At 37.6% G+C, this 16,037-nt stretch overlaps 1 protein-coding gene and 1 long non-coding RNA gene across 2 annotated transcripts in view; one reads left to right on the plus strand and one right to left on the minus strand.

Moving 5' to 3' along the window:
• Positions 1 to 1,893, plus strand: part of LOC134298468 (uncharacterized) — a 46,362-nt gene extending 44,469 nt beyond the window's left edge. Inside the window, exon 3 of the long non-coding RNA XR_010005569.1 lies at positions 1,604 to 1,893. This is a non-coding gene — a long non-coding RNA (uncharacterized LOC134298468). The remainder of the gene's footprint in view (positions 1 to 1,603) is intronic.
• Positions 1 to 16,037, minus strand: part of lama2 (laminin subunit alpha 2) — a 630,991-nt gene that overhangs the window by 106,418 nt on the left and 508,536 nt on the right. The window contains 4 exon segments of the mRNA XM_062978830.1: positions 6,468 to 6,570; positions 10,143 to 10,281; positions 11,677 to 11,840; positions 15,077 to 15,193. Coding sequence (XP_062834900.1) covers positions 6,468 to 6,570; positions 10,143 to 10,281; positions 11,677 to 11,840; positions 15,077 to 15,193 — 523 coding nt within the window.

Consider the following 16,037-nt stretch of genomic DNA (forward strand, 5'->3'; position numbering starts at 1 on the left):
AAGCTTTAACAAAAAACATGACCCAAAAACACCAGAAATTAATATTGAACCAATTGGGCATCACGATATCTCCAAAAATAAAGTATTTAGGAATCACGATAACATCAAAAAACATCCAATTAGTACAAAATAATTATAACAAAGTTTGGCAAGAAATAAAAAGGGATTTGGATAAATGGAAAAATTTAAAAATCTCATTATGGGGCAGAATCTCGACGATTAAAATGAACATATTATCAAGAATGCTTTACTTCTTCCAAAGTTTACCCATACTTAGAAACCAGAAAAAAATTTAAATGTGGAATAAGGATCTGCGCACTTTTATATGGCAAGGGAAAAAGCCCAGAATTAAAATGAAATATTTAACAGACGAGAGAAGAAGAGGAGGATTCGGGGCACCTAACTTAAGTTTATACTATGAGGCGTGTAACCTGCTGTGGATCAAAGATTGGATTAAATTAGAAAACAGGAAAATCTTAAATGTGGAAGGATCAGACCTCCGGGCTGGATGGCATTCATACCTATGGTATGACAGAAGTAAAATAGAATTTTTTTTTTACAATCACCCGATTAGATCAGCGCTTTTAAAAACATGGTACAAATACAAGGCAAGATTATACAATAAGACTCCTATATGGATCTCCCCGATTGAGGCAGTACAGAGAAGATTAATGGGATGGGAATACTGGCCAAAATACGATGAATTACTAAAAAAAGAAGGTTCAGAGATCAGACTAAAATCGCAACAGGAACTGATAGAGGCTAAATTAAAAATATCATGGCTGCAATATGTGCAACTTAAGGAGTATTTTAAAAGAGATAAAACAGTGGGATTTATGGGAAAAAACAACCTGTGGGACAGGATATTCTTCTCAGAAGGAAAACTCATAACAAAAATTTATAAGGTCCTATTGGAATGGGATACAGAATCGGATTATATTAAAAACAGTATGACAAAATGGGCAAAGAATATTGGAAGGCCAATTCAAGTAGAAGAATGGGAATCATGCTGGAACAGGAAATTAAAATTGACATATGCTTCTGACCTAAAAGAAAACTGGATGAAGCTATTCTATAGATGGCATATCACACCTAAGAAGCTCGGACTGATCAAAAAAAATATTAACACCAGATGTTGGAAATGTGGAAGGGAGGAGGGATCTTATTACCACATGTGGTGGAAATGTAAAAAAGCTAGGGAATTTTGGCGGATGATTCACGAAAGTACCCAGGCAATTTTGGAAACTAGGTTCCCTATTCAACCAGAACTTTACTTATTAGGAATTTCGGAAATGCAGGCAGGATCAAACGAGGAGAAGATAGTGACCTACCTAACGACAGCAGCGAGGATCGTTTATTCTAGATATTGGAGACAAAAAGAAATACCCTCAAAAACAGAATGGCTAATTAAAATAGCAGAAATTAAAAATATGGATAGGCTAACATTCTTACTAGCCAAATACCAGGGCAAACAAAGAAAAAAAAATCAATTGGCAACAGGTGAATAAATACATTCAGAATTGTTAAGAAATTGGGAATATGTATGTACACTATTAAAAAGCAGTACCATAGTTAATTTTCTTTTTACATCAATCTATATTAGAAAACTAAAAGGACAAAAGACAAGCCACACCAATCCGGAGAAGATAATAGATGGAAAGAACCCGAAGAGCCAAATGAAGACAAAAGATAAGATATATGGAAAACAGGAATATCCCCATCGGACAGGACTCTGAAGTCTTTTTTTTTTTTATACTCCCCGCCCCCCAACCCCCACTATTCTTCGTCTTACCGGACCTCCCCCCTTTCCTTTTTTTTCCCTATCTCCCCCTTCCCTCCTCTCCCCCCAGCCCCCCTCCCCCTACTCATGCCTCCCTTTACCCCTACCGACATTCCCGCACCACCACCCCTTCGCTTTTTTTTTTTACAAAAACTTGTATTGAAAATCTTAATAAAGATTATATTTTAAAAAAAGAAAACAAACCTTTTATTAATTAATCAATTGATAACAATAAACACCATAGGCTTTCTTTTCTTTAAGTTTGTGATTACTTTTGTTAAACCAAAGTACTATAACTAAAATTACTTCATAGACAAAGAGATTTTATATGCTACATCTTTGTCTCCATTTATTTTACACTGATTGACAGGCAAACAATCCTTCTATTCTGGCATGAAGAAAAGCTAGAGAACAGTAGCATTCCGTCAATCAGTTGAGATACTGACATTCACATCTGTGCCAAATGCTGCCTGTAGAATATACCTCCACTGCCAATCTTCCCCTTTTAAGCTTCCAAACCATGATGGTGATTGGGAGACAGAAATGAGTAAATCTCAATTTTAATAGCTGCCGTCAAAACATTTTGCTCTGTAAGAACTCTTTCAGCCATTTTTGGTGGTAATATATAGTGCTTTCCTGATTAACAGCCATTTTATATCTTATGTAATTGGCTATAAATCAGACAGATGTCATAACATAGCAAAGAAAACACTCCTATCTCTGTCAAAGCCCAGGCCAGACTTCTGGGAGGATATATTACTTGAGTAGTATACAGGTTTTCATTACTTCAACTAATATGGCTATGTTTCTATCTTAGGGCATACGCCGTGGCAATAGACGCTGCAAAGAATTCTTTCTTTGCAGCTAATATTGCGTCCTCACAGAACTGTCCAGCGGAGCTGTTCTGAGTTGTCAGAGGTTTGTTATATCCCGTCTCCCAAGACGGGATCCCTGACAACTCAGCAGCCCGCTGTGAAGCATTTGCTCAGTTCTTTGTGGACAAAGTCGCTTTGATCCATTCTGGCTTTGACACCATATTAACGGTAGTCTCCGAGGATGTAGCACGAGCACCTGCTTGTCCAGTTTTTATGGATTCGTTTCAATTGGTTCAGCCTGAGGAAGTGGACAAGGTGCTTGGAGAGATGAGGGCTACCACATGCATCCTAGACCCCTGCATATCCTGGCTGGTGAGAGAAGCCAGAGGGGGATTGGTCGAGTGGGTGAAGGTGGTAGTGAATGCCTCCCTTTGGGAAGGCATATTTCTAGCAAGCCTCAAATTGGCTGTGATCAAATTGCTGTTGAAAAAGCCATCACTGGATCCCACTCAATTGGACAGCTATCGGCCTATTTCCAATCTCCCCTTTTTGGGTAAGGTCGTGTGGTGGCCGGACAACTCCAGGCATTCTTGGTAGACAATGATTTTCTAGATCCAGCGCAGTCTGGCTTTAGGCCGGGGCATGGTACCGAGACAGGCTTTGTCGCCTTAGTTGATGATCTTCGCCAGGAGCTGGACAGGGGGAGTGTGTCCCTGCTGTTCTGCTGGACCTCTCAGCGGCCTTCGATACCATTGACCACGGTATCCTTCTGGGACATCTTGCTGGAATGGGGCTTGGGGGTACTGTTCTGCAGTGGCTCCGGTCTTTTCTGGAGGGTTGTTCCCAGATGGTGTCATTGGGAGACACCTGCTCAGCCCCACAACCATTGTCTTGTGGGGTACCACAGGGGTTGGCACTGTCCCCCATGTTGTTCAACATCTACATGAAGCCGCTGGGAGAGATCATCTGGTGTTTCGGGGTGAGGTGTCATCTGTACGTAGATGATGTCCAGCTCTGTCACTCCTTCCCACCTGTCACTAAGGAGGCTGTTCAGGTCCTGAACCGGTGCTTGGCCGCTGTGTCGGACTGGATGAGGGTGAACAAATTGAAATTGAATCCAGACAAGACAGAGGTCCTCCTGGTCAGTCGTAGGGCCAAACAGGGCATAGGGCTACAGCCTGTGTTGGATGGGGCCACATTCCCCCTGAAGACACAGATTCGCAGTCTGGATGTTCTCCTGGACTCATAGTTGAGCCTGGAGCCCCAGGTCTCGGCGGTGGCCAGGGGAGCATTTGCCCAACTAAGACTTGTGTGCCAGCTGCGCCCATTCCTTGGGAGGTCTGACTTGGCCACGGTGGTCCACGCTCTGGTTAGATCCCATTTGGATTACTGCGATGCACTCTATGTGGGGCTGCCTCTGAAGACGGCCCGGAAGCTCCAGTTAGTACAACGGGTGGCAGCCAGATTGTTAACTGGGGCAGCATACAGGGAGCATACTACTCCACTGTTATGCCAGCTCCACTGGCTGCTGATATGCTACCGAGCCCAATTCAAAGTGCTGGTTTTGACCTACAAAACCCTAAATTGTTCTGGTCCAACTTACCTGTCCGAACGTATCTCCTCCTATGAACCATCTAGAATGCTAAGATCATCTGGAGAGGCCCTGCTCTTAGTCCCACCTGCCTCACAGGCGCAGCTGGTGGGAACGAGGGACAGGGCCTTCTCAGTGGTGGCTCCTTAGCTGTGGAACGCCCTTCCCAGTAACATCCGGCAGGCTCCAACTCTTTTGGGCTTCAGGAAGGATGTTAAGACATGGCTTTGTGCGTAAGCATTTAATGAGTAAGTACTATATTGACATGGGCTGAACTAAGGTATATGTGCAAGGTTTTTTTTTGGAAGAATGGATGCAATTAATTATATGCTTTTAGGCTTGAATAATGTATTTTATGGATTATTGTTAATGGTTTTAAATATGTTCTTGTTTTTTACTGATTTTGTGTGGCATTGAATTTTACTGGTTGTTGTAAGCTGCCCTGAGTCTCCTTGGGTGAGAAGGGCGGGGTAGAAATGTTGTAAATAAATAAATAATGCACTATCTATAGCGTTGAGGGAGAAATTCGAAAATAATTATCACTTCTGCCTACTAGTTCTTTATATAGATAGTCATTATTAGTCTTTCAGATATAATTTTTTCCTATAGCGATTTTGGAAGATGTAAGGAAACTTTACACATTTCTTTCAGTTACTTCACTGCTCTCTTGCTAACCCAAAAATGCCAAGATGTAGATAAACCTGCATCTATACAGGTTTATGATAATAATAATTTTGGAGCAAATGTCACAAGGCAACTGAAAACAATTTAATTCCACTTTATGAGGCCAAAACTCAGTCCTGCAGTGCAAGTGAAGTGTTTAACAGTATATTACCATATATACAAGACATAGCACTGAGGAAAACATTAAAGTTTTACGTCTTGGCTTAGCAATTTCATCACTGTTAGAGCCTTCTTATGAAAAAGAAAAATCAGCTTCATGGCTCTCCAATTAACCAGTAAAAGGGCTTCACGACCATATATGAGTAGCTAATTTGAAAATTGAGAAGAAATCTTGTGGTGGGATTAGCTAATTTGGAAAGGCAGAACTTTCAGTTGGTGAAAGAATGAATCTTAGATGACAACTAAGGTGTAAAATGAATAAACTTATGTTTATATAGCTACTTATTGTGTTGGTACAGTTGCCAATGGGAATATGAAAAATGTCATTCTGATGACATTCACCTGAGAGCTGTTACAGCATGCAGAATGAACTTTGCTCTTCCTCCCGCCCCCAATATACTATTATTACTTATTTGTATCAACAAAAACCTATCTGTTGCTGGACAGAGAACATTTTGCAACAATAGCCATCCTTTTTTCTGCTTATATTATGTGTAGTTTAACTAAGTCTCTTGTAGCACCTTATTGTTGTTGTGCTCTTTCAAGTCATTCCAACTTACAACGACCCTTAGGTAAACCTATCATGGGGTCCCATCTACACTGCCGTATAATGCAAGTTTGAACTGCATTATATATCGGTGCAGGCTTGTATAATACAGATTAAGAACTGAACTAGATTATATGAGTCCATATGATCCAGTTCAGTGCAATCTGCATTCTGAAACTTTATTATTTGGCCATGTAGATGGGGCCTTTGCTTTCTTCTGAAGTTGATAAAGTGTGATTTGCCCAAGATCACTCAGTGGGTTCCAATAGCTGAGTGAGGATTCAAAGCCTGGTGTCCTCAGTTGTAGTCCAGTGCTCAAACTGTTACCGCACACATCTCTTCTAGCACTTTAAATAAAAATTTACTTGTTACAGTGTAAGCTTTAATTGGATGTATACAGGCCATAAAGTACATTGATTTGTATTTTTTGATTGATTTCCTCTACTGTTTAGTTCTAAAATATACTGACAATTAAGCAGTCTCAGTACTTCAGATATGTGAAATAGACTTTAGGCCATGAAGACTTCCTAACCAGTAAACATATAGATTGTATCTTGTGCCACACAGCTCTGTGGTTTTCATGCACAAATTAATACAAACACACCTCTTGGTCACTATTATCTTTTCTACAGATGGGAAAAACAGTGGAGAAATTGCAAGCTGAAACAAGATCCTCACTGATATATGTGTGTGCATGCATTATGTTTCTGTGCATATAATATATATATGGAATTCTTTTAGGTAGTTCATACTGACATCAAGTGCTAAATATAGAAATAGAATTGTAAATCAAAATACTTCCCTATAGAGATGCCTATGCACTAAGACCATAACACATCTCATTAGCTTTTCAATGAAACCCAATTATCGTAAGAAAAAGAAAATATATACCTTTAAGATCATTTGCCTGCCTGTTGGCATCATTAAGAACTCTAAAGCTTTTTTGTAGAGCATTCTTGGCACCATCCTTTAATGATCCTTCTGGACCAGATGCCTACAGAAGAAAAAGAAAAACAACAGCAACCAACTAGTGTCACCAAAATGTATGCTAAACAGCAGGTTCAGCAGAAGTTGAAAATCCTAAAAAAGGAAAACCAGGCAATTTAGTTGATGAGTCATGAAAATATGAAATGATCACCAACATGTTTTAAATTAAAGTAGTGCATCATGAATTCATGATGACATTCACAATGCATAGCTCTTAAAAGACTTTTACATCAAAGCGAAGTAGCCAAAGTCCATGAAATGGAAAATGGAAATACAAATGTATGGAATGCAGAATTTTAAATAGTGAACTATTATAACAGATACTGTATATGGAAAGTAGTTAGCAGTTAGTTCAGGGCCTCTGAACAAACCTCTGAGGATGCTTGCCATAGATGCAGGCAAAACATCAAGAGAGACTACTACTGGAACATGGCCATACAGCCCAAAAGAACTAACAGCAACCCATTTATATGGTATTTATGGACTGTGGCCTCACAAGAGAAATGCAATTAAAAAGTGACTAGTGGTAGTTGTTAAAAGCATATAAAAGCCCAACTAACATAGCTAGGACCAACATTTATCTATAGCAGGAGCACTCTCACTATGACTCCATCGATGCTATCATAATGCGGTTTGAAACTGTATTATATGATCGGTATAGACTCATATAATGCAGTTTAACTTCATTTAACTGTACTATATGAATCTATATACCAGTGGTTCCCAACCTTTGGTCCTCCAGGTGTTTTGAACTTCAACTCCCACAATTCCTAACAGTTGGTAAGATGGCTGGGATTTCTGGGAGTTGAAGTCCAAAACACCTGGAGGACCAATGGTTGGGAAACCACTGCTATATACTGACCATATAATGAAGTTTCAAACTGCATTATATGGCAGTGTAGATGGAATATATGTACTTTGGATAAAGCTTTTATTTATTTTGTCTCTTATCCAGCCCTTTATCATGTTCTGGCATTTATACGTGTACCATTACTTTACATATATCATGAGAATTTGCTGAATAATGTCCCCCATCGAAAATATGTATGTGTGTGTATGTGTGTGTGTATATTGCTCACAAATATTTGTATGAAATTAACTAGATCTTTCTATAAACACCTTTGAGACATCACTGATTTAATACAAATTTGCATTAGGAAATTATTCTAAGTTGTCTTAAACTCTCTTAATTGCTTTTAAACTGTCTTGTTTAAACTAATTTAATTGTTTAATATGCATTGCATCTGTTTAAATTACATGTAAATTATATTTATTGTTTTAAATTGGTTGAATTGATTTTTCTTTATGCTGCCCTGCAAGCTAGATATATAACAGAGCGGAAATATTTTACTAAATAAATTAAGATAAAGGCACACTAGAATAATCATTGCACTAACAATAAACGTTATCCTGAAGGTATAATAATAATAAATTGGCTTGACAGACTAATGAAAAAAGTTCATTGGACAGAGTGAAGTTATTATGAGACTAAATCTTCAATATAAAAATAAAAGGCAAGTTATAAATGAGACTGAGTAATTGAACTTGATTTGATTTGAGCAACATATTTTGATTGCATTGAATATACTATAAAGAACTACTTAAACAGATTATTTAATAGATCAGTAGAGATTATTATTTATGCAGTGTTGATGTATGATGAAGTATATGACATTTTACACTGCTAAAGTAGAAGTGTATCAATCTGCACTCAGCACATGGATAATTATGTCTGCCATGCAACAAAAACATTTTGTGCCTGATAGCCAGCACATGGTGGAAATTTCAGAGAACTTAATTGCAATCACAGAATATGAACAACTTTAAATATTTTAAACATTGCTGTAAAGAAAATAATCATCATCATGTAAAAGATTTGTGAGTGTGTGTACAATCAAACGTTGTTTATATGGTATAGATGCATGTCATTTCACCATATATATGACACACAGCATAGTTTTTCTTTACAAAAATGTAACAAACTTGCTAATTTTGTGAGGCAGCTGTGTCTGGGATTAGTAAACATGTGAGCTCACCTAAAAAGATCCCTAATCACATGAGCTCCTATCAAAACAAAACAAACCAAGTAAAATAAAACCAGAGACAAAACAAATCAAGAATTTTTAAAGTCGAAGAAATGACATATGGAAATTACCCATAGTGGTTATCAGTAAATGTAAGACTTAGTCAAGGCCAGGCATGAAATATTAGTAGAGAATTTATTTAAATTAATAGGATTTTTTTTACTATTAACTTAAAATATATAATAGCTAGTCAGTATAGCTGTATTATACAACAATCAACAATAAAAAGTGGGATACGATCAGAAAAAAAATAGACATTTATCTGTGTTTATTTATTTAACAAAATTGGATTCTTAGGTGCAAAGTAGATCTTTTATCACCATCATCACCCAGGGACGTATTGGGCTAAGTAGATCCAGTTGAGTAGTGGAAATATCTCATCTGTGATTAATGTATTTTGCTTTTAAAGGAAGGAGAGATCTATCACATCAAGCATATAAAGAATATATCTCTCATATGTTAGCACAGTTTATCTTTCTAGTAACATTCTTCCTAAGAGTGTATGGATTGGAGTGTGGGTGTGTATGTGTGTATTACTTTTGATTGCTTCTCATTTCAATACAAATAGGAAAAGAAGTATAAAATGAGGGGGAAGGGAGAAGCTTTCATGTTTGGAAAATAAAAATCTTTATTTATGATTTGGGTTTTGGGCAGTGGGCAGCATATAAAAACCCCATCTAGAACTAAGCATGAAAAAAGCTTTTAAAATGTAAACATAAATCTCTCAGCAGCTTGAATTCTCTAAATGTTCCAATATCCCAGCAAGCTGATTGCTTAACGACCAAAATTATGAATTAGGCTGCTTTCTTACTACTTGTTACTTCTCTTTGCCTTGTAAAATAATTATCAACAAAGTCCTAAGAATTTTCATTGGTGTATTTATCTGTAATGCCATGTTTAACTTTTTGACAACTGCAGAATATCGTATGTTGTGAAATTGTTTGTAATAACTTTATGTAGCCCTTTTTGGAGGCATGGCTCTGCTTGTACAGCTGGTTTTCTTTATAATATCATCTACTGGTTCACTCTTTGTCTGACAGATATTCAATAACAGTAATCCCTATGGCCCAGCTATTTTTTTTTATGACTTTTCATCATATGCCACCATCATTATGAAGCAAAAGACTTTTTTCAAAATGTCTAAAACTTCTATCTGTTCCCTCAAATTCCTATTGATCTAAAATAGAATTCAAACTATCTAAATCTGTTTCGTGGATGGGAAACATTGTAGAGTTACACAGTGTGCTGAAAATTAATGTTCACAAAGAGTGGGAATTAGTACCATTCACAGTGCAATATTTAATCATGCAATCTACCCTGACTATGCAAGGCAGACACACTGTGGACACCATTCCACTTTAGACAGATGGAGCTCCTAAACATGCATTCACAGATCATAGGGGACTATGCCATATTCTGGGCACTGGAAGGAAGATAGTAAAAAAATGCTGGCTCAATTTCTTTCCCCCATTAAGCAAGGCATCTTTTCTCTTACCAGTCGTATTGCTTCATTGGCACGAGCTTTAGCATCTTTGGAAATCCCATCAGCTTCATCAACATAGTCCTTGATATTGCTGTAGGCTTTAAAAGCCACTGTGGCATTGAAGGAGAGGTTTTTTGCTTCATCAAGGATTCTGTTTGAAGATAAAATGTAAAAACTCAAGAAACATCTCCACATACTAAATGTATGTTGTTGGTTTGAACCCACAGCTTGATTCCAAACAGAAAAGGCAGACTGAGGGAAATGAAGGTTGTCCAACATAACAAGGGAACTGTGGTGTCAGGAGATGAAACACTGCTTTTAAATCAAATGATGCTGGGATCAGTGATAATGCATTCTTATATTTCTAATAGTCTTCCAGTCTGTGAAAAGCATTCCTCTTAAAAGTTTCAACTCTTTACTACTGGCAAAACTGAGCACTGCAGTTTGTGTTCTCTGTTTGTTTTGTATTTGGAAACATTAGGACTTTGTTATTATGAATTTCGGAAATCTACTATGACATGGTCCTTTGGTATTCATTGGGGTTTGGTTCCAGGACTCTGTCTTGACTCCAAAACCTGTGGATGCCCAAATCCCATTACAGTAGAGTCTCACTAATCCAAGCTAAACGGGCCAGCAGAAGCTTGGATAAGCGAATATCTTGGATAATAAGGAGGGATTATGGAAAAGCCTATTAAACAGCAAATTAGGTTATGATTTTACAAATTAAGCACCAAAACATCATGTTATACAACAAATTTTACAGAAAAACTAGTTCAATACGCAGTAATGTTATGTTGTAATTACTGTATTTACGAATTTAGCACCAAAAAATCACAATATATTGAAAACATTGACTACAAAAATGGCTTGGATTATCCAGAGGCTTGGATAAGCGAAGCTTGGATTAGTGAGACTCTACTGTACATACAATGGCATAGTACAATGGGGTCCATTATAAAATACAAACAACTGCCCAATTGAGCATGAAGCTACAACAGGGTGTGCTATCAATATAGTGCTCAACATGCATAAAATCAAGTCTGCTTGGGGGGGGGGGGGCTTTAGAAATATATATTTAAGTATAAGCTGGCTGATTCCATGGATGCAAAACCTGTGGGTACAGAGAACCAGCTGCATTTATTTACTTATTTGTTTTATTTAAAGTGCCACTTTTTGTGGAAGTGTAACCCAAGACAGCAGAAAAACGAAATTCATTAAAACTCCACAGTGCAATTTTAAAAATAATTGAAACCATCACAATTAAAACACTATAAAATCACTTTCAAACATAAGGAGCAGTAATAAATAAAACAAACACTGCAATAGGAAGCTTCCCTGTATACACACTTTAAACCTGTTTAACAAAAAGTTATTTGCCCGCTGGAGAAAAGAGTCCATCTAAACTCCCAGAGGGTGGGAGCTACCATTCTGTGACTGCCTGACAAATAATAAAACAGAAGAATTCAATAATAGTTATTCTGTCTGTTATCGAATTCTACAATGCAATTGGTTTGAGACATGAACAACAGAGTTATAGTTATCATACCCATCCAGTATATTAGATGAATCATTCAGCTGGGCAGCATGGGACTCAGCTTGCAGTACTTGTTCTGGAAGTTTTCGGTCTTTGATGTCTTGAGATAAATCATCAATTTTATCCTTCAGCTGATCAGACAATGGACTTATTTTATTCCGGACATCATCTACATACTAAGAACCATATAACAGAAATGTGCTTAAGCAAGTGAATTGAAGAGCTTTCATTTATATTTTTGATGAAACTGGTTAATTAATCAACCAGTTATTCACCCATCCATTCATCCAAAACATCCATCAAAACAACACAGACCCGTATTGTTTATATTTCCAGGTGGATCTTCTTTTCATGTGCTTGCTCAAGTTCATACTAGCTTGATTTCTGAGCTGAGAGGGAAAAGTAGCAGGCTACCTTCAGTGTAACTAAGTGAATATTAATGAAAGATAAGAAAATATAAAACAGGATAAACTGATTAATAACACAATCCTATTTCTCCAAGATGCCTGTGGCCCACCTGCCCGAGTAGGATAGTTGTAGCTGTGCCAAATCCAAACCACCCCTAATCTACAAATAGGCAGAATTACTTAGGACTATCCTGGACTTGTCCAATGTTTTTGCTGACATAATGGCTGTGTCCTTCAGTTTGAAGTTATTTTATCTGACAGAACTTGGTTCCTCTGTTGCTGAGCCCCCTCTCTGGCTCTTTTTCTAGCAGACATCAGCCAGCTGAGCTGTTATGCTGCCATATCTCTTGGCTGGATGATCTCTGAGATCAACCAGCAGAAGTGGGGCATGCCAACACTCAGGCAACTAAGCTGGCATAAGGTTGGTTCAGCTGAGAGAAGGGACTTCTGCATATTCATTACCCTCAATACAGAAAGCTGATATATCCCTAAAACCATATTTCCAAGGTTTCACTTATTTTCGTCCAATACTTCCAGATGTTGATCCAATGTTTGCAGTGAGGTCAGATTCTTGTGTATAAGGACTGCAGCCTTTTAATGAATAACACAAAGATTTACCCACAAAGTCATGAAATAGGCTACTGACACCTCTTAAAACTCTTGTTGTTCGCATGTACTTTCATGTTTTCTTTATATATTTTATAAACAGTAATATGTATAAAATCTCATTCAGACAATAAATGTGGGAATAAATCAGGAAAAGAATCAGAAAGGGGTGATCTTCTTGCATTTCCCTCTGCCCAGCACTCCTTTAGACCTCACGCATGGATTAGCTATATTTTTATTGTGTCAGAAGTGAACTGAGAATACAGTTATAAAACAGTTATAATGTGTTAGCTGATTGTGGGGCAATTACATTGGCTGGAGTCCACTGAAGCCTCTTTCCAGATATTGAAGAGAAAAGGGATATACTTTTTTTCTGTAGTTGAAAAGTGAGAGAAAACAGATAAATATGTTTAAAGGGTAGTGTTGGAGCATATGTAGGGGAATGGGGATTTGCAGACAAAAGGTGTGGCCTCATTTTATTTCCAAAAGCTTTATCCAAAATGATATTAAACCAAACTATTTTCACAGTTCTCAGGAAATAGCTTAGCCATACTTATTTCCAGGCCAATATAAGGTGAACAAAAGGGAAAGGCAGGTTAATAAATATAGGGAAGACAATAGACAAACATTTTCTTAGCATAGTGAAAGTGGTCTGAAAACTGTATGTCCTGAAAACAAGTTGTGCAGAGAATAGGCAATGTAGGCTGAAACTAGAGACTTTTAACACACTTGTCTTGCAGCAATTGTATTGTTGAAACAAATGGAAATATTGGTATTGAAACAATCACTATCACACTTTGTAATCACGCTACAGTGCTATTTTGTCAATGCACAGTCCCATGATCACTCTTCTGCCCTGCTTCATTAACTCTTCCTTCATGTGTATGACCTACCCAGGACATACACATGCATGCTGTCCGATTTTTCATGTGGTCAAGATTGCACAATTATAACAAAACAATAAAAAGAACAGGAAAGAAATATAAAAGGAAAGAAAAATTGCTTAAAGCAACCTCACTCTGCTTGGGAATAGTGAGGGGTAAATGGGGAGAGGAGGAACATGTCCACTCATGCCACATGACTGCTGGAATATCACAACTGCAGTAGAAAGGACACATTGCAACAGGAGTAGTGTTGGAACCGCGGCAATATTGGGAGCCACTTATGAATTTTCTGTCAGTGTAATCCAACTAATGATTGAAATGCAAAGCAGCAACAGGAGAGATGTGCTATTGTGTGAAAACTACCACCAAGCATGGTATTATTCTGCTGTAATTGCATTTTACCACCTTTTTAAGGATAAAGTCATAAAGCTGACTATTATTTTTCCAACCTGCCCTGCTGGGATAAACTATTACTGCAGTGTGAATGTGGGGAAAAGAGATCACTGACTTTGTGGTAGTGAAGTTTGAAAATACCACAATTCCATGTGCAAGGAAGCTAGCTATATTTCATATATGACTTCTGGATTATTTTTTGCTCCACACTCTCCTTATTTGTCTATTCAATTTCTCAAAATCCAAGTGACCTGGAGATGTGATGCAGGGCACTTGAAAATGTGACCTTAAAAATGTAAATGCATTTTGTAGAAATAATGCTACATGTTTATGCAGGCATAATTTTCAAGGAGAGGACCCAGGGGGAAAATTTATTGTTATCCCCCTGCAACTCATGGGAGCAGCTTACTTTTCCTCCCAGCTTTGGGAATAGTTTAGTGCCACTCCCAGTGACCTTTATCCCTTACATATTCAAAGTATCTCTCTCATTCCTCCCTTCTTGAAAAATGTCCCTGAAAATGCCATTTCCAGGGGTTACTGGCATCATTTCAAGACAACATTCTTATCCTGAAATTTCTTGCCTTTGCTCCGAGGACTGGAGCACATTGAGCACTGACAACACCACAAATGTTTGTTATTCCTTGTCATGGGTAGCAGCGTTCACCTTTACTGATCCCAAAACATTTGAAAATTGGCTAGGCTGAACCTTTAGGCATATTCTAGTTGGAATCACTTCATCAAGGGCTTAGAATTTTGCTTTAAAAAGTAATCAGTAATTGAACTTGATACAGGGCATCCTTTCATGTTACCATTACAGTTTAGCTCTCCAAGTAATAATAAAAAGGGGAAAAAAGCAAATAGTGCCACTTGATAAAAGGGGGGAAAGAACATTGTTAGGACCTCTCCAGCTTACAATGAATACATCAAAGGTAACATCATGACTTCAAACCCTGATTTCCCCTTCATGTAGGATTTTTTAATCAGCTTCATGACTTAGTATTACACCAAAATATGTATACAATAAGATAAAAAATGGAATTAGTAATTTAAATTTCATTGCCCTATTTCAATTTTACAGAAATCTGTATCATTGTGCCCTGTCTGCAAACATATAATATTTACCTCCACAGCTAAATTGATTCCATTTGCAAGGTCATTAGCTTCATTGAGGATGTCATTTCCTTCCTTTAGAGTATTTTCAGCTTCCTGTTGTCCATCTTCTACAAGTTGCTTCTTTTTCTATAGATTATATTTGGTCATAAGAGGAAAACATTTCAAAATGCATAAGTTATTTTACATATAAAAGAATTTCCAATTTCAGATGTTATACTTTGTTTTGATGATTCTTACTTCAGTTGCCTTATGAAATATAGAAAATTGTCTTCTTAATACAGCTTTGGACCCAAAGTTTCTGGACTCACAATTTCCAACCACCACAGATCGTCATACCTCATATTATGAAAAGGGGGTAATATAAATATGTTCACACTGAAGCATGTACATTCACATCATGGCTATTATGAAACTGAACCCCTGTGGATATTCACTGAACTAGAGCTCATCTCATGCTTCTTTCCCACACCCAGTATAACTGCCACTTTTGGTGAATTTCCTATGGTATATTGTAGAAAAAAGATTAAAGTACAGGACCCACAATATATATATTTTTAAAAATGTACATTTAACCCAAGAGTCACATATGCCGGGACAAAACTTGTACTCTCTCAGAAACCTTTCTTCATTAGTTGACATGTTGTGATGTCACAAAATCCCAAGAATTGAAAACTGGGACATATATGTTACACTGTACAGGTTTTAGTAAAGTGCAGAGGCAACACGGAGCAATGGTTTAGCACTGGAAACCAGGGTTCAAATCTCTGCCTTGCCATGGAACCCACTGAGTGGGTTAGTCATACTCATGCACCCTCAGAGATGGCCATGGCAAACTCCTTCTGAATAAATGTTATCAAGAAAACCATGTGATAGGGTTGCCATAAGCCAAAATGACTTGAAGGCGCAACACAACAACAACAAATAGGATAAGATGTAAACAGAAGAAGTGCTTTACCCTACCCTCTCCATT

The sequence above is a fragment of the Anolis carolinensis genome, chromosome 1, assembly GCF_035594765.1.
Source record: "Anolis carolinensis isolate JA03-04 chromosome 1, rAnoCar3.1.pri, whole genome shotgun sequence".
NCBI lineage: Eukaryota > Metazoa > Chordata > Lepidosauria > Squamata > Dactyloidae > Anolis > Anolis carolinensis.